Source organism: Planococcus citri, chromosome 1, assembly GCF_950023065.1.
Source record: "Planococcus citri chromosome 1, ihPlaCitr1.1, whole genome shotgun sequence".
NCBI classification, from domain to species: Eukaryota; Metazoa; Arthropoda; class Insecta; order Hemiptera; family Pseudococcidae; genus Planococcus; species Planococcus citri.
Window position 1 is genome coordinate 29,407,590 of NC_088677.1, and position 24,848 is coordinate 29,432,437.

Below are 24,848 nucleotides of genomic sequence, written 5' to 3' on the forward strand. Positions count from 1 at the left end.
GTGTAAAACGACTCCGTAACAGGAAAAATTCAATATATCATCTTTCCTCGTGTTATATTTTTGTAGCTCTAATAAGCTTTTAATTCTGAGGTTAATTAAAATTGTAGGTAATTAATTAAATTATTATTTCGTAGAGTACAGTGCACTAGGTACACATATGACTTTGTATAGGATGTACCTATTATACCTAGGATCAAACAGTTTTTGTTGAAAACTTTGTAATAAACAACTATACCTATATAACAACACAGATAGTATGTAGGTACATATTTTCAACGCAGTCGAACGAAAATTATTAATTCGCTTTCAAACTGTGTAAAATAAACATATAGAACAAAGAAAAAGTTTTCTAAGGTTTTCAAAACAAGTTGCTTTAGGAATTTCCCGAGACTTTTCTATCCCAATATTTAACTTGTACGATGAACTCTGCTGCACTAGAATGAAAATTATTTGGCAAGTGATATGTTTCGATTTTTGTATATTTTTAAGAGTGAAGTACGTACACCTTCTTCAACTTGAAAATGAGTACTTTATCTGACTATTGAAGTAGAACTTGACAAGGTGTGGGTATGTATGTACCTTCTTAACATTTAACAATACGCTTTTGTGCACCTGTTGCTATTTTCAATCATCTAAATTTTAATGTTTTAGAATTGAAAAAAAATGTATGAATGTAGGTAAGTAAATAAAGGTAATTTTTAAAATGACCAAATGCACCATAAAACGTTGTACCGGTAGGGGATGCGCCCGCAGCTTCCACCTAGAGGGAAGTTGTGTTCCTGTCGGAGTGGCAGCACTGCTTACGAGTAGTGCACTCTGTCGAAGTAGTTCGAGACGCGCCACTCCGAGCTTTGAGCTTTGAAAGCTCGTTAGGTATATTTTCACTGGTGCTAGCGTAAGGTAGCAAGTTCAGAGCTTCCGCTTGTAGTCGATACTACAAGTGTATTTTATTCAATAATGTGTAGTGTGTTTTATTATAAGTCTTCGCGTGTGTTATACCAGAGAAGTGAATAAAACATTACGAACATTTAGCGGTCTTATGATCATTTATGAGGTGTCTCAACATCACTGCAATTTGATATCTTTCGCAAGGATATCGGGCAAGTTTAGGTTCCCTGGGCTTATTATATGCACGCTGGTCTTGTGGAGGTCTCCCTCAAAGTAAAGACATCCCAAACCACCACATATTTGGCGCCCAAGCGTGGTTCTCTAACCCAGGGCTTTTCAAAATTGCATTTATTGCAATATTTAGGCGCAAGCAGAGACGTTTTAGTCGAAAACGAGGCACACCGCGTGTTCTCAGGCCTAGCCTACAATTGCGCTCGTAAGACGCAAATTGCAATTTATTGCATTGGAAACTAGTTTTCCATTTGAGGTTTCACCTCACAGAGACGATTCGAAGAAATCGCGAATTTTTTTTATCGTTTATTCGGAAAAATTTCGGTCCAATTTGGTCAACGAGGCGACCAACCAGTCAACCAGGCGACTGCAACAATCAACCAACGGTCAACTTGGCGACCGCAACGTTCATCAGAACAGGTACGTGAGTTTTTATTCTCGAAAAAATCGCGAAAAAGTGTCAAAAATCGCGTAATAAATAGAGCTTTCATACCAAGTTCGACAAGCTTTGGTTTGGAAAAACCGAGCACAGTTGAACAAGCTTGACACGAAAGCTCAAGGTCAAGCGCCGAACGTTGTAAAAGCTTGTACCACGTACCTGAAACAGAGAAGTTACAAAGTTCGATAATGGCTACGAATAATTTGGAATATTTATCGGATGAATTTCTTGAATTATTACCTGAACGGATGCGACGACTATATGAGATGACGGCTGAAAATAATTCTCCAAATCCTGGAATTGACAATTCGCGACGATCCAGTTTTCCATCGATCAACTTGGATACACGTGTGACACAATTGCGACCTGAAATCAGAGAATATGACAGTGACGGCGTAAATCAGAGATGTGTAAATGAAAATCAGAGATGTTTAAATGAAAATCAGAATAACGGTAAAAAGCAGCTGAGACGTTCGACCAGAAATGCTGCGAAAGATGCTGATTTTCGACGCCGAGAACAATTAGGAATTCAAAAAACACCTAAATCGAAGCCACCTAAAATTAGAGATCGAAAATTATTGCGCAGCTTGCACGAGAACATTTTGGATCAGAGAAGGGAATGGCGGAGTGCTGAAATTCGGATCGATTCCCAGGAATATCAGGAAGCACTCGAAGATGGTGATTTGGATTTTTTAAAAACTGACTTAGACGAAATAGATGCGAATGGTGCCGACGAAGCTATAGCTGGAAGCAGTGCACTGATGTCAGGATTCGAAAATCCTGATGCATCGATAAACCAAATTGAACTGGAGTATGAACTCGAAGATGAAATAAACCGATCAGAGAGATGTTTAAAAAATATTGCTGAATCCAAAATGGCCCAAATTTGCAGTTTTGATCCTGTGAATTTTGAGAAGAAAATTGATTTGAAAATTGAGAAAAAGCCTGATGAGCAATATCCAGCACCATTATCTCAGGACGAGTTAATTTTTCGAAAATGGGCCTATGCTGCATCTGATAATCACGATAAAAATGAAGACACCATTAGTAGTCGAGTAGTTGACTCTGAAAAGGCGATTTCAAGAACCAGAGAGGATGTAGGTCACTTATATCTAGAGCTACGTGCTCAAATGGCCAGAATGAAATCAGATCTCAAAAAAGATCACGAGAAGAGGATCAATGACCTAAGATCAGAGATGAGAACAACCTTCAGAGCCTACAGGGAAACTACTGATCGAGTACTCACCTCTCACGTGCTCATTATAAACAAAATGAAAGAGAGAAATATGTACATGAGTAATTTAATGCATCAGATTCAAATGCAGTACTTAGAAGATCAAGAAAATATGCAGATCGAAAGAGCCAAGTATTTATCATGGAAAGATCACGTTGACGGTTTCATAGCAGAGCTTCATGATCCAGAAGAACCACCCTACCAGCCCCCTGTTGTGCCGACAGTTGTGCACAACGTAAACAGTAGCAATGCCGATAACACTGCCAGTCGCAGCAGTGTAAATCCAGGCAAAGGCGCAGATCTTTTCCGAGGAAGGAGAGGATCTAGAGATCGATCAAGGTCCCCCGCCCCCTACAGGGGCAACACTGATAACGACAGCCGCAGTAACGAGAGATGTGGCAACAACGGTAGCAGTAACAATAGCTATCGAACGCATGATAACAGACCTAATCGCGATAGATCATCGTCAAGAGAATCACGATCAAACAGAGATGATAGAAACAACGATCGAGACCATCGAAATGATCGAGATAGCAGAGATTACCGAAACAACGATCGAGATAACAGAGATAATAGAAACAACGATCGAGGCAGCCGTGATCGACGAGACAGCAGAAATGATCGAGATAACAGAGATGATCGAAATAGCGATCGAAGCAGTGATTATAACAACAACAATCGTAACAGCTTCGACGGCAGCAGTAATAGCAGTAACTATAATCGCGACAACAGAGATGATCGACGCGATGATCGAGCGAATGATCGACACGGAAACGACGACGATCAAGAAGTGCAGATTGATCCTAGATGGATTCAGGCTGAACGTGAGCAGCAAAACAACCCCCCAGAACGTAAACTGAATTATAGAATCAGATTTGGGAATTCAAATTTCAACATAAGACCAGACAGATTGCGTGAATTTGGGGTAAGATATTCGGAAGATAATAAGTACCAAGTTTACAACTTCTTGCACCGATTTGAAAGACGTATGCAGCCATACCAAGTATCCCAAAGCCAGTATTGCGATGCCCTAATGGTCCTGATTGATGATAAGCTGATTCATATGGCACCTTGGAAAGATTTGCAAGAAAATAATACTGATTATTACCAATTGAGAAAAGATTTCATCGATTGTGCTTGGGGTCCTCAGAGACAAAATGAGGCTAGAAATCACTTCAGAAATATGCCAGTGTGCAAAACATCTTCGACCACACAATGCTCAGAATTGATGATATGGCTGAAAGTGCTCAAAACAACGAATTCACCATTCGAGGATATCATTATGATGATATACTACAAAATGACACCCAGTCTCAGACCACGTTTTACTGAGATTGAATTGCAAGATATCAACATTTTCGAGAAAAGACTGAATGGAATGACTCGTGTTGAAGAGTTTGCTCAGAGACCACCTGAACCAGAAAGGCCTGCTACTCAGACTCGAAATGTGCAACAAAGGTCAGAGAATCGCCGATCCAGTTTTGGCGGCACTGATAGGCGTTCCAACTCACAAACAGTGCGGAATAATATCAATGAAAACAAAGGCGAGCGCACAACTGACAAGTATAAAAAGCATACCTACGATAAAAACAAAAGTCAGACCAAATCAGAGACTGCCAAAACTTACCAAAAAGACAGAAAAAATGAGTCTAAGTATAAAAAACCGAAGGAAAAGACACATGGTGTTAATCAAATAAACAAGGAAGAAACACCATCAGAGAATGAAAGCTCAGAGGAGCAACAGTCCCCCCCTACCTCACCTGAGGGATCAATTGATTCAGCAGGATTGCCGTCGGGAAACGAGTAGCTGACGCGTGCAAATTAGCACAAGTGGAGCAATTCCATGAGCTACCACAAGAAGAGTTTGAACTCATTGGAGATTCACTCGCTGTATTTTTAGCAAATATAATACCACGACGAAGGCCTGAAATCACTCAGCCTTATCTCAAAGAACAGATCAACATCAGCGATCTGAAAACAGCCATCAGAGCAGCCACCTTTACGAAGAAAAAAGCCATTCTATCACTGGCTCAATATGAACTGAACTACTCAGACATGGCTTCGAGTGTTGTGAAAAATTATGCAAAGCAAATTGTGGAGAATTTAAAGCAGAAAGGATTTGAGAAAATTGTTTTGCTGTTTCCACTGGTAAAGCCAAAAACTTCTGCAAGTAATCCAGTATCAATGGACAAGTACTTTGCATACAGAAGAGCGCTAGAGTCACTGGAAGATGATGTTGTGTCATTTTGGTGGTCTCCTGCTGCCTTATTTTTGGACTTGAAAAGAGACTCACAAGATCAGTCTAAACGTCAATTTCGAGTTGATAAAGACTACAACATGATGCCAGTGATGCATAAATTCCATTTAAGCAGAAAAAATGGTAGATATTATCCAGGATTTGCACGCAAAACAGAGTTATTCCAAGAGATGGATAAAATGTACAATTATGATTGGCATCAGAAGAAATCTCCTGAGAATGGTACTGAGCAACATGGCACTCAGACTGAAGAGAGTAGAGAAGTTATAACTGAGGAAGATGGCTTGCAATATGAAGTAGTAAAGAAGAAAACCCTGATCGAAAAGAAAAACTCAGACATTCCTAAAAACATCGAAAAGGAAGTCGCTGATGCTGTAAAGAAAATAGAGAAGTTAAAAAAGTTCATGAAACCTCAAGCGCTCCAAAAGCTACTCAACAAGATAGGAATCCCCTCCCCCCATGAGGAGGAACGAAACTTATCAGAGACGTTACAAACACCTGTTAAATCCGCTGGGGCATCAGAGAAGTTAAAAATAACAGTCAATCACGTGACTGGGGCAACGCCTAAGCCCCCCAACACAACATGTATACCTCAAAATTCAACACATGTGCCTCAAGACACAACTCAGAGTGCACAACCGACAGCAGGAACTTCAACGAATTCAATCCAGCAACCTCTTACACCTAAACCACCACTACGCAGAGAGGAAATTGAGGCTCGAGTTAGAGAGCAAATCCTCAGAGAAAAAGATAAATTTGACACGTGTGTAGTGCCACTTACGATGGATGGCACCACCTACCCAGCGCAGCTCGATACCGGGGCAACCCCTAATGTAATATCAGAAGAAACTGCGAACATCCTGCTCAGAGATCACTATGACAGCGTTCAGTATATCATGCTGAAAAAACCTATTGTGTGCTGTTTGGCTGACGATTCAAAGGTAGAGACATACAGATATGTGATTGTGCCAAAACTCAAATTTGGAGAATGCGAGCTCAAAATTCCATTTTACATTATGAAAGGGTGTAACCAGACTTTTATAATTGGTACCAAAACCATGAAGGTACTTGGAATTAAGACTGATGTGGAAAATAAAAGAGCCACATGCTGCCCTCCAGGCCAAGAGAAGATTGAAACACTCAACTTTATGACTGAGGAGGAGTACAAAAAGAAGATTACACTCAGACGAATCAGAGTAAAGAAAAAGAGCGTTGAGCAAATTGATCACATATCCAAAAGAGCAAACACAGCTGATAAGTACCAGGAAATGGAGCCTGAAGATGTGGACGATGGTCCAGAAGTATTTTTGGAAACACTGAGATCGGATTTGGAGCAAGCTGTAAATGAAGAAACCATTACGAAGAAACAGGCTAAAAAAGCATTTGACATACTCAAAGAATTTGCCTGTGTGTTCAGCAAGTATCCGGGAAAATGGACAGGACCGCCGATGAAATTGAGATTCAAGGATCCCAAGAATATCAAAAGATTCCATGGTCCGAAGTATACTCCATCTAACAAACAGATGCCACTCGTGAGAGAAGCTCTCAGAGTGATGATAGCCAAAAAGATCGTTGAACCTTCGACCTCACCTTACATCAATGCGCTGGTAGCAAATATCAAGAAAAATGGCGAGGTGAGATTATGCTTGAATCCTATGGAATTGAACCCTATACTCGAAAATGACTACAATGAAGCTCCATTGCTTGATAGAATTATAACAACAGACGGACGTGCCAAAATGTACTGTTGCCTCGATTTTGTGGCAGGATTTTGGCAGATGGTACTACATGAAGCATATAGGAAGTATTGTGCTTTCATAGTAGATGGAGAAGTCCACCAGTTTATAAGGGTGCCATATGGATTAAAAGTGTCGTCTGCATTATTTGTGAAAATGATAAATACTATCATGAAAGCAAAAAAAGGCAGAACGAAGTACGTAGACGATGTGCTACTCAAGGCAATGACTTTCGAAGAGATGATGGAATTACTAGTTGATACACTGAAAATAATCAGAGACAATGGACTTAGGCTCAATCCAAGAAAATCAAAGTTTTTCAAGAAAAGTATCAACCATCTTGGTTTTCAACTCCAGCCTGGGGCAATTTTGAAGCAAAATAAAAAGCTCCAAAAGCTTGATGAATTCAAAAAGAAGCACACCAACAAGAAAGGCGAATTCAAACTCAAAAATGAAAAAGAAGTTATGGCATTTTTGGGAATTGTTGGATTCTACAAGCGCTTCATTGCAGATTATCAGCAGCTAGCAGTGCCACTTTATGAAGTGACTCGAAAAGAAAACTTCAAGTGGGGTGAAGAGCAGCAAAATGCATTAGAGATGTTGGAAAACGAGTATCGTAAAGAATTCAAATTAGCCACTCCAATTGATGGTGCAGATTTCTACTTAGAAACGAGTTTCACTCAAGATGCCATGAATGCGGTGGCATACCAGAAAGACGAAGATGGCGTAGATCACGTTGTGCTGTTTGTGAGCAATACATTTAAAGAGCACCAAAAGAAGTACACAGTAATAGAGAAAGAGATGTACTCGCTCGCGAATGCATTAAAAAAACTCGAAATGTGGCTTCATGGATATACTGTGCATGTCAGAAAAGACATAATGTCAGTTGTGCACCGATTTAACACATTGGCTCAAATACATCGCAAAGCAGCGGCGTGGATAACGCATTTTAACTGCCACGACCTTGTTTACGACCTGCCAAAAAGAGTTGGAAAATGGTGGGATAGACAAGCACCTGAATTGACCTTATACAGCACGAATTGGACTCATATGGTGCCACTTGGCGTTGTTTACAAAGATTTGGTTAAAGAGCAGTTGATTGATTGTCTCAAGAGGCTGGACTTGTACCAAAACAGAGATGAAAATTGGTCAAAAGTCATTCGGAGACTCCAAGCAGACGAGATTGACATGACTTCTAAGCAGAGAAAAGCGAAAAAACAGCTCGAGAAAAAATATGTCATTTTGGAAGAAGAAGAAGGTGTAAAAATACTGCATCGAATCAGAGAAGATGGATCAAGAGTGCCATGCATGCCTGATGAGTTGTATAAAGATACCATAATGTACCTACATGAAGAGTACGGTCATGTGGGAGCTGCCAAAATTGACTCGATATTTCGACGCATGTATTATTCGCCAAACGTGCCAAAATCTGCCAAATTGGCCACAAGCGAATGCCTCGATTGCAAGCACAATAAGAACTTTGGGCAGAAAAAGAAGCTAGAGTATGCTCAAATTGAGTCTTATGGCATAGCAGATGTCTTGTCAGCTGATTTAATTGGCCAAATCGCCAACAAAGCCAAGGACCCAAAATACATGCTAGTAGTAAAATGTGTATTTACTGCCAAAGTGTGGCTCAAAACCCTGATTGTGGCAACCAAAGAAGAGGTCTCAAAAGCGATGAAAGAGATACTCGAAGAGATAAAGAAACTGGGGCACAAGGTGCGCAAAGTAATCACTGATAATGGCACTCAGTTTGTGAGTGATACCTGGAATGATTTGCTCAAATCCTATGGTGTAAAAATAGGCCACACCACCAAGTACAATCCACAATCCAGCTTAGTGGAAAGAACAATGAGAATAATTGGCGACAGGCTGAGAGTAAAAATCAACCAATCAGCTGAGGACTTCGATTATACTCATCATGGATGGCACAAATATGCCAAACAGGTGGAAAATGAAATAAATAATACACCTACAGAGTTCGGAGTGAAGCCAAATGAAGTTTGGGGAATTCCTGATAACTTGGCTCAAGATTTGCCAGTGCCTAATACTGGAATAAATGCCAAATTCGAATTGAGTAAATTACGAGAAGAGCAACGTGCCAATAATGTTCCATCAATAACATCAGAAGAAGCTCTAAAACTCAAAATGGACCCAAAAAAGCTCATTGTTGACAAGAAAGGATTTATCTGGGTAGCTGTAGACGGAGCCTGTTCCCAAAATGGTACAGATGAAGCAATAGCGGGTATCGGAATCAGTTGGACACCTAGTGGAGACTTCAATGTTTCGGAAAGAGTTGTGCACCCAGAATATAAAAATTCGAATAATTTGGCAGAAATCATTGCACTGATAAAAGCGATGGAAATTGCCCTAAATAACCAGATAGAGAAGCTCAAAGTATTTTCGGATTCCAACTACTTGGTCACTGCAGTAAATCACAATTCAAAGAGATGGGTAGAAAATAACTGGAAAAATACCAACAAAAAACCAGTTCATCACAAAGCAGCATTCCAGCAGGTCATTGAACTCTCTAAAAAATTCAAGGAGTTCGAATTGAGACATGTAAGGGCGAGAAAACACGATCATAATAATTTCGTAGCTGATAAATTGGCCAGAAAGGCTGTATATACCCAAGAAGTGGTTGATGAGAATATTGAAAATATGACCCAGCAGCAGGCTTTAGTGAATTTCATTCGCGAAAAAAGAATGCAGCAGAGAATAAATAATGAGGTCGCTTTCAATAAATTACATGGGCCCCCTACCATTTTTGAAAATGGTGAATTGGTCATGTTAACTTCTCATCGTCTGTCATCATATGAAAAAGGACTTTCAAAAAAGCTATTTCAAAAACGCTATGGTCCATATACAGTCGAACAGCATGTAGGTAGCAATTGTTACATGGTCAAAAATGTAGCTGATCCTACTGACGAGCAGATTGTTAACACTCGCCAAATGACGTCATACCTCAATAAAAACCAGTTGGAAGAGCTCAAAAATGACCTAAAGCAGAGATCAAAATTCGACAACAGAGATTTGGTGGAAAAAATCAGAGATTTTTCGAAGAAAAAAACCACAAATCAGAGTGCTGGAATGGAAGAAGAAAATACTGATGAGGAGGAGGTCGATGACCCCAGAGATCCGGAATATTTACCAAGAGGTTCGCGAAAACAGCCTGAAAAAACCCTGGAAAAAATTCGCCAAAATTGCGAAGCAGAGAGACCTAAAAGAGATGTTACAAAACACGATGCAGAGTTCCGCCAGATAAAAAAGAGATTACGAAAAAAGCTTCCCCCCCTCCTAGAGAAAAAGCTCGAAGATTGTCTCAAACAAACGTTTCCGGACGAAGAGGAGTACAAAGAGAAGAGGGAAGCGGCGCGGGAGAGATATGAAACGCGTTCGAGAACGAAGTAGGTACCTACCAACGTTGAAAGCTCGAACTTGCGAGATAAAAATGCACCGGATGGCCTTGACAATCCTTGTAACAAAAAGAAGCGAAAAAAGACCTTGAATTTCATCTACCTAGAGATGTTAGAATGGGATGAACGTGCATACTTCGTGCAAGCTTTCAAAGCATATGATAAGAACAGGCTAAAACAGGCTGAAAAGTGCAACAGAGATAACGAATAAAGTATGCCGTTATCCAAAAGCACGGCGATGAAAATTACCGTTATCGTAAGTTTAAGTTATTTTTAGTAATTTAACAATAGAAAGTTTCATTTGGGAAAAACCTCGCTTGATGTAATCGTAAGTTGTGCTTTCATAATAATTAGAATTAGGCAAAATTTTTCAAGTTTTTACACAGAGGCGTAATATTAGATAGTGTGTACTATATTAGGTTACAAGAGGGGCGTGGTAACCGGTTCCCACCACTTTCGAGTTGATAAAAGCTCACAAACGTCAGAGCTCTCAAACTTTTCATCGTCATTATCTTTGAGAATGTGGCCGGTTGAAGTTCGATTGCGATTTTGGCTAGTGTTCGCTGAATACGTTCGCGAGGTGGCAAGACAGACGCGGTTATTACGAGAGTTTACTACAGTGGTTCCAGTGGAACGCTCATTCTCTGTGCTTGATTTCCAGTCAGATTTCCGGCATCTTAATTGGAGTTTAATTCCAAATAGAGAAGTTCAAAACGACGCATCCAGTTTCCAGTGGAGCACCGAATCCGAGTCAGATCAAGATTGGAACGAGGCTGAGAGCGAATTTAGCAGCGAGTGCGAGGCACGCAGGGATTTCTATCCGAGCTCCAGCGAGTCAGAGACGTGGCACTCCATAAACTGGGATTCAGACGACACATACATAACCAACTCGTGGTACGAGCCAAAAGAGAAGTGCCAAAAAGGGACTACTGAAGCTGAAGAGGGAGATTGGCCTCCGACAGCCATTTTTTGGTATTAGATGGCCGAAATCTACAGAACGAGGATAAGATTTGATCAGAGAAGTTACAAATTCACAATTCAAGTAACACCTCGTCTCCGGCTCTTGAATTTGGCTCGAAGATACAATTCCAACGCCACTCGATAACCAGAATGGAAATCAACCACGCATTCGGTAAATATGGCGTGGGGTGCAAGTCGGTTATGTGTCCTTCATGTCACCCTTTAAAAGAGAAGGAAAGAGAAACCACATACTACCTCCTCCATGTATGCACCCACATTGGAAAACTCGAATTTAAAAATTTAACCTCCATACCAACGATGCTAGATATCCACTCCACACCAAAGGAAGAACTGGAGGAAGGAGAGATACCGGATTTTGAGGAGGAAAAGATCAAAAGAGAAGGGCCAGCCCCGATGAATTTGAAAATCAGCTCAGTGAAATCCCTGACAAAGGAAACGAAGTCAGAGACGATGAAAAAGGGGCCAAACGTAGCTCCATGGCTCAAATTTAGCAGTTCGAGTTCAAAATCAATCGACACAGAGAGGTTTGAAATATTTCCTGATACCAGTGTGCTGAAAGAAGAGACTCAAACAATCGAAACATATGAGCAAAGAGTAAGAGAGGTGATAAAATTCAAGTCAGAAAACACAGTCACGATCAGAAAAACGTGTGTGGACTTGACATGGTCGTCAAGTGATGAAAAAAGGACAGAGACCAAAATTCAAAGATGCTCGAAGAGAAAGACTGCGGCAAAGGCGAGACAGAGAATCAAGAAACAACTCAGTAAGGAGAATAAGGACGACAAGGATCGAGAGGATACTGAAGTCATCATCGCAGGAATATTCGATCCTAGAAAAAACCCGAATGCCAGAAAAGTCAAGATAAATAGAAGATTCGATATAGATTACGTCCCTTGATATTGCGGTAATTGTTCCTAGAAATAGAAGTTTTATATTTTTTTTTATCGTAAGTTTTTGCCTCTGTGTAAGTTTTTGTTTTTGTTTATTTGGTTAAAATATAGCTTCATAAAGCATTGTATAATTTGTGACTAATTTATTTTTGGTTAGTTGACCTAGTTATAAGGATCGTAGTTGTAAATATGTATAAAATTTTTTTTCCCAAGAGAAGTTGAAAAATTCGCATGAGTGTGCGTTGAGGAATTTTGAACAAGCAGTTGTTTTCACAAAAAATAGAGAAGTTCAAAAATTCAAGTTCGATAAAGGGTCGAAAGAGGCGTGAGAAAGTTTTCAGTGGCGAAAAAATAGGAGAAATCGCAACTTTCGAACTTGAAAAATTTGCAACCGGCCAGCTGTCAGTGGAGATAGCCAAATGTTCCCAGCTGTGTGTGGGGATAGCAACGAGCGACTAGCTGTCCGTGACGATAACGCGGGACCAATGCAATACAACACGAGAGAAAACGAACGCGACACGATAAAAAGCCAACAAGACCACTTGGTACGCGAAAATAAAAAAAAAACGAGGTACTTACTTCAGCAGAGATGAGAAAAAGGATTCCAGTTCCAGCTCCAGGAAAAACTTCCAGTTTTCGTAATGTCAGTTCGCTGATAAAAGAGATGTTGAAAAATTCCACTAATATGTACGAGAAAAATGAAAAACTAGTCGTAAATTTAACGTACCTGCAATCTTGGCAGTTTTCCAGACACTGCAGCATGGTTCCGGCATCTCTGTTCAATATGGATGCTAAAAGTGAGAGTTCAGTCATCCCGGACGGAAGCTGTGACATAAGAAAAAGAAAAGCGACTCGCCTAGTGTTTCTAGATGTGACAGCGATTCGTCTGTAACAGAAATGATGAGAAGATTAACGTGAAGAAAAATAGAAACAACTCATCTGCATCTCGAAATGATGAAAGCCAACTCACTCAGTCAGGCAAGTGGATCCAATTTCCACGATGGCGGCATCGTTTCAAACTCCTTCGAAGCAAGAAAAAGAAGAAAGACAGCTCCCTATGTGTTATTGTTGACAAGATGGCGGATTCGCCGAATAAACGCAATATCGGCTCGAGGATCACCTAAAGAAAAAGAAAAAAACGAGTCACCTGGTGAACTTCCGTAGCGACAAGGTACACAAATGGTACTTGATCAAGGAGAAAAAGAAAACAAAAACTCACCAAGCTGAGATAGCTGCTGTGGCTGGTGAAGAATCACTGTCCGTGCCTGTGACTGAGAAAATATCGTTGAAATATCTGGAACGGAGATAAATAGAGTTTAGCAACAGTCAACAAACGCTCAATTTTGGAAAATTTAGCAGAGAAGTTAGAAACTTACCTTGGCGTTGAGCTGAGTCAAAAATAGTCATCTCCGTCCGGTTCCGGTGAATTTATTTCGACGCCGATCGAATCCGGGAAAGTTGCTGCTGGAAAAGAAGAGTATCATCATTAGCCTAACATCTACAAATACGATATGGAACGCGTAATTAATTAAAAAGTACCTGTTAATTGCTCCAGAAGAAGAGTTCATTGACCTCGTGTTGGTAAACAAGCTGTTGGCACGAGTGGCGCAAAATTTTGGCCTCATGTCGAACCAGTTGACACACACCTCAACGTTTTTTTTTATTATTTGTACACATTTTTCTGCTGTTTATGTAAATATTTCGTGTTTGTGAATTTTGTAGCACCTTAGCGACTAAGTTTTGACCTGTTTTAGTACTTAGATGACAAATTGTTTGCACCTAAGGTAATTTTAAGTCGCTAGTGCCGTGAAAGTTCAGCAGAGATGTTTCAAAATTGGAAATTTGACTTAGCGGAAGTCATGGATGGATGCCGAAGAACCTAGCTATTCAACATCTTGGAAGCTGCGGGTTCATAGAAGCGGGGCAGAGGGGCCCTACCGTCCGTTGTCCGATTGGCCAATTTTTGGCTTCAATGTACCAGCATCTCCGATGTCCACGCTGTTTCAATGGAAGCGGGGCATATGTACCGGTAGGGGATGCGCCCGCAGCTTCCACCTAGAGGGAAGTTGTGTTCCTGTCGGAGTGGCAGCACTGCTTACGAGTAGTGCACTCTGTCGAAGTAGTTCGAGACGCGCCACTCCGAGCTTTGAGCTTTGAAAGCTCGTTAGGTATATTTTCACTGGTGCTAGCGTAAGGTAGCAAGTTCAGAGCTTCCGCTTGTAGTCGATACTACAAGTGTATTTTATTCAATAATGTGTAGTGTGTTTTATTATAAGTCTTCGCGTGTGTTATACCAGAGAAGTGAATAAAACATTACGAACATTTAGCGGTCTTATGATCATTTATGAGGTGTCTCAACATCACTGCAATTTGATATCTTTCGCAAGGATATCGGGCAAGTTTAGGTTCCCTGGGCTTATTATATGCACGCTGGTCTTGCAGAGGTCTCCCTCAAAGTAAAGACATCCCAAACCACAACAACGTTTCAAAAACTTCTTAATATTGTATAAACTATAGGTATTTTTCCTAAATGAAAAATCAATCTTTATTATCAAATATGAAATCAGATCTAACCATAAGCATGTACCTAGGCATAATTAGTAGATAACAGAAATTAGGAAGATTAAACAATGGTATTTTTCCTAGATTTTTGACTAAAAATTCAATTTTACTCAAAAATGCAGTTTTTTTTTCAAAGTACCTATGTACCTGACGAAAAATCAATGAAAACATTTTGGAAACCAGAAAACTAGCGAGACAATTTTTTTAGAAGCTGAATATTTTAGCAAAAATAGGATCATAGAACAATGGCTGTCCAATTATTTTTCTTAATTTATTTTTTTTGGGTGCAAAAACTGCTTAATTTAACTTTGAAATTTTGATCAATTTCCTCTTTTTTAAAAATCAAAACATTTCAGCTTAAGCATTTTTTCCTAGAAAAATTTTGGTTCCCTCACTCTTCAAAATTTGAAATAATCAGACAGATCTACCTTTCTCCCATTTTATCATGTTGTTCGTCACTTTTGTACTTTTTTTCAATTTTTTAGTTATTAAAATTTCATTTTTCTGTATTCTCTTATTTTTGCGAAAAATCATTTACAAAAGTTCAACGAGATTTTTGGCATAAGTTCAAAGTTCCTCGTTATAAACTTGTACCTTCGTGGAAAACTGTAAACAGATAGGTTGTAAATTTTTGGGGAACAACCAAAGCAACTGATAAGAAGAATCTGGGCTCACAAAAGTCAATGCCCAACCCCAAAAATATTGAGAGAATTTGTAAAGCAATTTGAATCAGTCCATGTCATTCAGCAAAACAGCCAGCATGTTCCTTCTTTATAGAGTTAAAAAAAACTCACGCGTTTAACGTGGGAAGACCGACTTTTCTTCAAATAAAAATCTTTTACGAACAAATTGATTCATTTTTTTTGAAACATTTGTACAGCAATTGATCTGTTTACAAATACAATCGAATCGAATCATTTACGAACGATTGGCGATTAAATAAATTGATTGTTTTCAAGCAAAGTGAATCAAATCGAATCGAATCGAATCACTCACAACCGATTGACGATTGAACAAACTGATTAATTTCTAGGTGAATCATTCGCGAACGAATCGATTCGTATGAGTGATTCGTTCGCAAACTAATCGATTCATTTACTCAATTTTTGATGAATCATTCGCGAACGAATTGATTCGTATAAGTGACTCGCACCAGAACGATTCGATTCATTTACTCAATTTTTGATGAATCATTCGCGAACGAATTGAATAATTTTTAATTTGGGCATTTTCATTGATCTACCCTGGCATGGCATTGATAATGCTTCTCGTTGAAAAGGACCTTCGTGCAATACATTTCTGTCACCATGTTCAGTATTAGGGTCACCTGCAAAAGAGACAGAAAATATGGACGTATGTGTACCTGGTGAGTAGATTCGCCATCATTAATTAATCGTATGTAGCTCCATCTTAATGATGTAAATATTTGTGGATATTGAGCAAACAGCATTTTATTCGCGAATATTATATGTATAAATAGGGATAATGTTATATCTGTGTGATAAACCCCTTGATTCATCATCATTGATTAAAGTAATGGTATCCGAAAAACATTGGATGATTAGTATAACCTAAGTCCTTAGCATGAGTCACATAGTATGGACTAGTGTCCTTATTTATAATATAAAATGATTTAGATTATTTTATATTTTTAGTCCTCTTCACATGCTGGATTTTACTATAATAAATCATATTCTGTATTGACAAAAATTGTGCGTACAACATGCTGAAAATTGAAATGCATGCTTTTTTGCATATCACACGCATGCGTGAATTTGGACTTTTTTAAAAAATCACATGCTATTCAGCCAGTGAATAGCATGCTTAAAAGTAAACCAAAAGAATGTACAAAAAGTGCGGAAATTTTAGCAGAAAAATTGCTCAAACTCACTGGCGATACTATCTACTGATTAATTGTGAATTTTAAGACATTCTACTTAATAGATAATTTTTTCAAAAAAGTTGAAAAAAATTTTTAATAATTTCCAGCGCGTGCGGGGATAGATCCCAGGTTCCTGCAATGTGTGGCCACTTCACTCACTCGGCCACCTCACAGCTTAGTAGATTAGAGGTTATTTTTGCATAAATGTTATCAATTTTTGGACTTGGAAAAATTTTTACTCGCTGGTGCATTTTAGAAAATACTTGGTTGCTAGATTGCATTTTTACTCACCGGTGCATTTTAGAAAATACTTGATTGCTAGATTGCTTCTGTTTAGCATGCGAAAATGTACATTTTTAACGCGATAATGCACACTTTTACACTAGTCCAAAATCACACACTGTTATGCATGCTTTTCAGCATAATTTTGTCAATAGGGTTGACACGATTAGTATTGGTTGGTTGTATTATTGTTCAATCTGACATTTTATGCATAGAGTTAATTGGGATGATTTCTAGCTCTCCGACTAAATCCTCTATTCTGGCTTCTGGCCAGGGATCGCGGAGGGGGGGAGGTCATTGCCTCCACCTCCAGCTCCGGAGATTTTTTATGAGTACCTCCACCTCCGGCTCCACTTGAAAAATTTCAAGTACCTCTTGCTCCGGCTCCGGCTCCCGGAGCTAGGCCCAAAAAAGGGTACCCTCCGGGGGGCCCCTGCCGTCCAGCTCCGCCTCCGGAGGTCGAGGAGGGGGGGGGGGGGGTTAGAGCCTTCCCCTCCGGCTATTTGAAAAAAATACCTCCGGCTCCGGGTTTTTTTTTGTAAGTGCCTCCACCTCCATCTCCGGCTCCAGTAGAAAGATTTCAAGTACCTCTAGCTCCGGCTCCTGCTCCCGGAGCAAGGCAAAAAAAGGGTACCCTCCGGGGCCTCCAGGCCTCCACCTCCGCTCCGCTCCGCGATCCCTGCTTCTGGCATTAGGCAATTATTCACTACATAGGGAATAATTTCTTCTCTCCATCAGACTGATTAAAATAATATTTCTATAACCAGTCATGCATTCACGAATTAACCCTATCAAAATGTTGAAAAAAAATTTTGTCACTGGATAAACTTGGACGCTTTGAACTTTCGAAACACGATTATGGTGACGAAATGTCCGGCTAGTAGCCAAGGGGAGAAATTTCAAATTTGATCAAAATCGATTCAGCCGTTGCTGAGAAATAAATTCAACCCACAAACACTAGTGCCAATTTCACTCACCATCCTGTCACTGATGCGGTATAATTAAAAATTTTAAATAACAAAAAAAAAAAAATTGAAAATATTTTTATTTATAGACAAGCGTATTTGCTTGTACAACAAAAGTTCTTACAATTCATTTCACAGAAAGGTACCTAACTTGATCACTGAATTGAAGAGGTAGGTATGGTAATATCCAATAGGTAAACTCTCTCACATGTAACTTGCCAAAAAAGAACATCATTCGTGAAAAAATTTCCCCCTAGAACCCAATTTTTTTCAACTTTGAAGTCAATTCTGCCAACATAAGATGAATGAACTTTTCTCGGTTCTTCACCACGTTCTGCTTACTTAATTACATACAATCATTCTTTTGGCAGAAAAATACCGCACATTTGAGGGGTAAAATCTCATAGTAACCAATATAAAAACATCCGCAATAGAGACCTAACATTTCACTCATTTAAATCACTACGTAGAATGGTTTTAAATGTTTTATTTAAAAACACAGACTGTAAAAAAAATTACACCACATCGATCGTTAGCACCCGATAAAAAACAATTCAAATACATCGTTAACTCGAAATACCCAACTTAGGTCGGTCATTACTGAATAATTCACGCAGGTAGTTACGCGCGAATTATCTAATTTAATTATCAAAGGCTAATATTCAATTACCTACCTGTTAAATGTGGACACAAAGATAAGAGTAAAATAACAACGTTCAATATCACGCATTGCTTACTGCCAACGATACACGAGTACACCTCGTACGAGTATTTTAGCCGAAACTCGAAGGCATTTAACGAACTCATACAGAAGATTTATAAAGAGCATGAAAAATCAAGTACTTAAACGCGTCCGAAAATGACTTACAAGAAGCAGAGAACTAATAATACTTGAAGTATACCTACGTAGGTATAGGTACCTACGGTTTAACCGCGATCGCCTTTATTATGTAGGTAATATTACGTAATTCGAGCTGTACATACTCGTATAGATAGGTACACAAATGCATTGGAAACGTCGCATTTACGATGAGCCAGCATGCTTAATAATTATAGATTTCCTTTAGCCCATATGCGTGTTTCGATTTTTTCTACCCATTAAATAATATGTAATTCGACAGTGTCTTGTTCGAAGGACAATGTACACGATACTCGCCGCCGGCGGAATCTATCAAAGAATTTCCATCAATAACTTTACTTTTTGCATCATTATTTATTTATAATACTCGTTCGTATCGATTTGTCTACACAGTATCATTTATTTTACTCATATACAAGTTTTTTTTTTTTAAAGTAGTGTCCTGCGTGGTAACCATCGTATAAATAGCAGACAAAGGTGGTCAATTTTTTCGTTTTGTTCCTATTTTATTCTTCTTTTTTTTTATCCTTAATGTACATAGGTATAATGAACGAATTTTTATGTACAAATAGATCAACTGTTGGATTTTTTCAAATACTTTTTTTAAAAAAATTCATTTATTCGTTCTCGAAACGTTAGCCCGCCGCCTGCCTGTGCCTGTACCGCTCCACAAATGGGTGGTTCTGGTTATCTACCTACGTAGAACGTCGTCGTCACTTGCAACGACGAATAAAAAGATATTAATCATAATGTGATTTGTAAAACAGTGCGATTATTCTTTATGAATATGGCAGTATGATATTATGCGTGATTTATGCCTTTAATATAACAATCTCACTCATATTTTATTCTGTTGCATCGGTATTTTCCTATTAATAAAAAGTTCAACTTTTTCTGAATGAGTGAAAGTAGGTATATACATAGTACAATCCCCCTTGCACTTGGTTGTCTTGCGAAAGTTTATGAATCTTATATCAAAATATGTACCTAGGTAGATACATTTTTCACTTCGTATAAGAATAATAATTTTTAGAAATTTAGAACACACCTATTTTACATTTCAAATTATTCATCGTGTTCGAATAAACTTTCAGTAGGTAAACGTCTGAAATATCTACCTACCAAGTGAACACGAGCTCGATATACGACGCCGCAAATTTATAATTAAATTTAAAAGAATTTGTTTTGAAAATTGCATACGTATGGTAAGTGTTGTTCTCAGTGGTGGTGCAGTCTCCCTTTCGTATGTTCACAATACTCTAAGGGATTTTATGATCGTAGGCACTTTGAAACTATATAATTTCATTCTACGAAATACGTAACTACTATCGTCATAATCGGAAACAGTAATCGATCTGTTTTTTATACCTAAGTATATTCACTTTTTTTCATAATATATTTCAATTTTTGGCAAGAAACTCTGATTAGGATCACTATAAGGAGCAGTAGGGGTCAAATCACTCAGCTTCGTTAATTTTTAAAATATTTTTACTCGAATTCAAGGAGCATTATGAACTTGGAAAGAGCTCTGTTGAGAAAATAAAGCCATATTCGTGTTTAACACCTTCGAAAACACAATATTGCTACTTAGATGCAGGTTTGAAATATGTATTAGCCCCCCCCCTGTTTAAAAGAATGCAAAGCCCGTTTATATTTTGATAGTTGACCATTTCTAAAAATACGATATTTCAATAAACCAATATTAAAAGTTAGGTACTTCAGAATTCGAATCAAAAGCATGTGAACTTGAAAGAGATCCCCCACTTCCGGAAGGTTTGTGCCAGAATAGAAATCTTGATAGTGATCACGTTTGGAACCTCGGACAGAATTCATAAAAAAATGTGAGCGAAATAATTGGAAAGACGAGACTATTTTTATGATTTTTCGTCTGAGTTGATGTGAAATTAGCCAACACGTTAATAAAATTGCCTAACCAGTTTGCCGTGAATACGAACAAGAAAAATATTCAACTTGAAAACGAAGTCAAGTCCACAGATTTGGCTGCAATTTTTTCACGAGTTCTTCCTGGTAATCGTTATCATTTCTATCCCAAATTAGCGGGTGGGGGAGGGGAGAGCTCGTAATTTTCGTGTATTTCTATCTAGAAAAATTGCCATATTTTGAAGGATCATATTTCAAAGACTGGTTGAACTTGGAGCAAATCTGTTTGCGGGCTTTCAAATATAAAATTTGAAATGAGGAATTGAAACTTGGAATATTTGATATTGAATTTTAAAGGGGAAAGCTCCAAATTTTCATGATGGGTACAAAAGTTAAAAGTTACTTACCTAGGTACTTAGGTAGATATCTATTACAATTTGAAAATTTGACAAATTACAGCCAAGGCTTTTTCTAATGCTCCTCTATAATATTAATCTTCAAAATGAGAATTTCAATATTTAATATTTATGAGGGGCGTAAAGTCTTCCCTTTGTTTTTACCCATATTCCGAAAAATTTTAAAAGAAAAGCCACATAATTGATTGTAATGGTGGTTTGATGACATTAAGTTCAAATATTGGTAAGCTTAATTTTTTGATCCAACTTTTGTGAACCTCCCTCCCCCACCCCAACCTCATAGCTATAACAATTAAGTACATACATAAATGACTTGTGGTATGTCGTTCCTGGGATTTTTGAGGATACTGAATTGTAAATTATTCCGTTGATTTTTGAATACAACTCCTCAGTGCTCCTCCAGCCTCTCCCCTTTTGACTTTTTTTTTGAAAAATTATGAAAAAAATGTAGAGTTACATGTCTATTTTTACCAACTTGAAAGTATATACTTAGTTTAAATATTATTGGCATATTATTTTGACTCTGCATGAGACCTCCCCCTTCCCATTAAACTCCCCTAAACACTGTCAAAATATTGAAAAATTTAAAATGACGTTATGACGTATCGTTTGCCAAGTTTTAGAGGGCGCCAAGTTGAAAAATTCACCTGATTCTTGGATATAAAACTTCCCAGAGCCCTTCCAGCCACGATTTTGAATTTTTTTCAAAAAACTGATACAGTAAAATGACGAGTATCATTCGTGAATTTTTACAAATTCAAAGACGTTGATTCGAATATCACTTTATTTATCGATCTGACCCCTCTGAAGTCTCCCATTAGTGTCCTTAAACACGGACAAAATTCCAAAAACTTGAAAATGGCATGTGATATGTCGTTTGATAGCTTTTCGAACGTGCTGATTTGATATTCGTTTGATTTTTGGTTTAAAATCAAAATCAGTAGATACCCCTCCAGTCCCCCAATTTTTTTTTGAGAAATGATGATAGGATGAATATGGCACTGTAATCATAACAATTTTGGGAATTTCAAAGTGTTGGGTTCAAATATCACATTATTTTTTCATTTGGGTGCTCCTCTTACCCCCTCCTTTTCCAAAATCGATTGAGTTGAGATACCAAACCAAAATACTTGGGCAAAACATTAAGCAATTATGCTGAAAAAGCAGAAGAATGTGATCGAGTTATGGAAGTAACTACCTTGAGATATTGACATTTTCAGTAACAATGAAACTCGTAAAACATCCCAGGTTTTTTTTTTTGTACAAAGAGGACCTTTTTAAAACTAGGTTAAGTAATGATTTCAGGAGATGATGATGAGTGATATTAAGTACAAATATTAGTTAAGAATTTTTTCAAAACTTAAAATAAGTAAACTTTTTAAAAAACAAGTACATGTAGGTAGGTAGCTAGGTACCTAACAAAAATCAATTTAATATGATTATCAAAAATGTTTTTGCTTGCAAATTTTTTCTTTTTAATTGCCTGTATGCAATTGAGTATCGATGTTGCAGATTTTTCTCATTGAAAGAGCGTTCAAGAATTCATCACAAGCAAAATTTCAAGTGCTGAATTTTCTTTTTGATTTTTGAAGAATTTTTAAAAATTTAAATAGTTTATTTTTTGCGATAAAAATCAAACTTTGATAAAATTGAGGTTTGGCTCATGTTCTATTGTTGATCTGTGGAATCGATTGGTGATGATATGAACTTTTCCTGAGTCAGTTTTTTTAAACAGGTAGTCCAGTTTTGGAAAAATTCTCGTAAAAAAACAAATCGGCATTTTACGAGTATAAACATCTGCTGGAAGTTTCAAATGTGTTCAAAACTACCAACAATTAATTTGAAATGTCAAATAATACGATATGAGCCAATTCTCAGCTTTCTATCTCGATTTTATCAAATTTGATTTTTTAGAAATTCACCCAAAAATTAAAAAAAAATTCAGTAAATAAATTTTTCTCGGTGGTGTAGATATTCTTGCTGCTTTTTCAACTTTTTTGTTTACTTTTATCTGGCGGGGGATGGAGGGGGAAGGAGGGGGGGGAGGTGAGAATGATGCCAAAGAATTAACCCAGCATAAATTTAATTAAAATAAATGCGTAATTGTGTACCTATCTCATATGGCTTTCAATCCAATACCTACCAACATTCTACTCAACTTAGGTATACTATATTATTAATCCAAAAATGATGTTTTTTTTTTCTCTTCGCCTTCTCAGTTGAAAACAACGCTATATAGGTACAGAACAACAACAATGAAAGAAACCGTTACATGCTTCACCCCCTGGGAGGTATTATTTCCAGTTCACGTTATAAAGTTTTCCACTTTTTCAGTCAGACGATCTGGTTTTTATATGGTTCATTTCTTTCGTTACAAAACAAATTATTAGAGTAGTACGACTCTCAAGACCAATCAATTTGGCAAATTCTCATCGTTAAAAACTTTGAAAAATTGCGTAAATAATTAATTACCCGTGAAACCCGGCGAGTTATCTGTTTAAATGCTTATTCCGCCTATTAACATTTTACCTTCTTTTACCACAAAAAAAAAAACCGAATCTGAAAATTTATTTCGGTCTACGCACCGCAAGCAAGAAGCTAATAGTTTTTTGGATTTTAGCCAGAAGTGAAATAATGTGGTGGTTTCCAACGGAGCGTTTTACTTTTCATACCTGGTGTTTTTTTCATTTTTATCCCCGTCGACATTTATATTTTAACTTTTTTTTTCGTACTTTATATCGTACTATACGAAGTTGGTGGGCGATATTACGTTTTGGTGAATGAACTGTGGAGAAATTGGCACAAAAATTCCTACGTGTTTTCAGTTCAAAGGCAAAATGCCGAAAAGTTTAATTCGTCTAATCTGGGCGTTTCTTTATTGTTTTCGGTGTAATTTTTTTCAAAGTTATTTTATCGACTTTGTGCAAGTCTAATAATTAAGCGTCCGCTATTAAATTAATTTTATTAGAGTATTCGAATAAAGTTTATACCGCAGCGGAAAGAATAAATATACGAGTAGGTAATATGCTCGCTTTCAAAACCATATGGAGTTTATATTGTCATAATATAAAGGTGACGATGTGAATTGAAACACGAAACGTTGCACCTTGCAGTATGATTTACGAAAATGGACTTGGGTAACATGTGCATTTGAAAGATGGGTAAGTGTTGGTATAATTAATGCAATCGTCATGCAAATGTACGCAGGAAGGCTACTACCTGTATAATATTATATAAGCCGACGCCGTTGTGACAATTTTAGATCGGAATTTCGCAAAACGTGACCGCTACTTTTACTGTTCATAAACTTCGCTGCTGGAATATAACTATAGTTTTTGGAATGTCCCCTCCATAGCCTGACCTATTAAATACTCTATTTTTTCTTCGCTACGGTATATAAAGTGGCGAAAAATAGTTACATAAAAATGACATAAAAAATTTCGAACGTGCTCCTATGTATACGAATACCATACGACGACGTCGAATTCAAAGGTGTAGGTGTACTATAGGTAAGGTACCTAGTCTGTCTGGGAGTTTTGTTAGTTTTAACAGGGTCGTCGCTGAGATAACTTATATAGAATGTATTATTTTGAAGCGCTTGCGATTGGATAAACAACAGCGCTAGATTTTTAGTAATCTAACGTAGGAGTAAAAATAAATGTTATCATTATAATTTGAAAATATGCAACGTAACATACCTAAAGTTCGGAATACGATCGGTCTACTTCTGTATTTTTTTCCATCTCGGATGGCTGTGACTGACATTTGATATTGTGTGTTTGATAATAGGTTATTTAAAGTTACTGAATTCGAATTGGCAGCAACGACTGCAACAACTCTGTAACTGGAAAGTATAAATTAATTTAATTAGCCTTATATAAATGTGATGATTTCTTAGTAGGTATTGGTGGTATGAAAATGAAATTATT

General features: G+C 37.8%; 1 protein-coding gene across 4 annotated transcripts in view; it reads right to left on the bottom strand.

Annotated features, from left to right (window-relative positions):
* Positions 1-24,848, bottom strand: part of LOC135831247 (fibronectin) — a 76,671-nt gene that overhangs the window by 25,149 nt on the left and 26,674 nt on the right. For all 4 annotated transcript variants that reach the window (XR_010556169.1, XM_065343591.1, XM_065343592.1 and 1 more), the window contains exon 4: positions 24,618-24,763. Coding sequence is in view for 3 of the 4 variants with exons in the window: in XM_065343591.1 (XP_065199663.1) it covers positions 24,618-24,763 (146 nt within the window). In the remaining variant the exon portion in view is untranslated. The remainder of the gene's footprint in view (positions 1-24,617; positions 24,764-24,848) is intronic.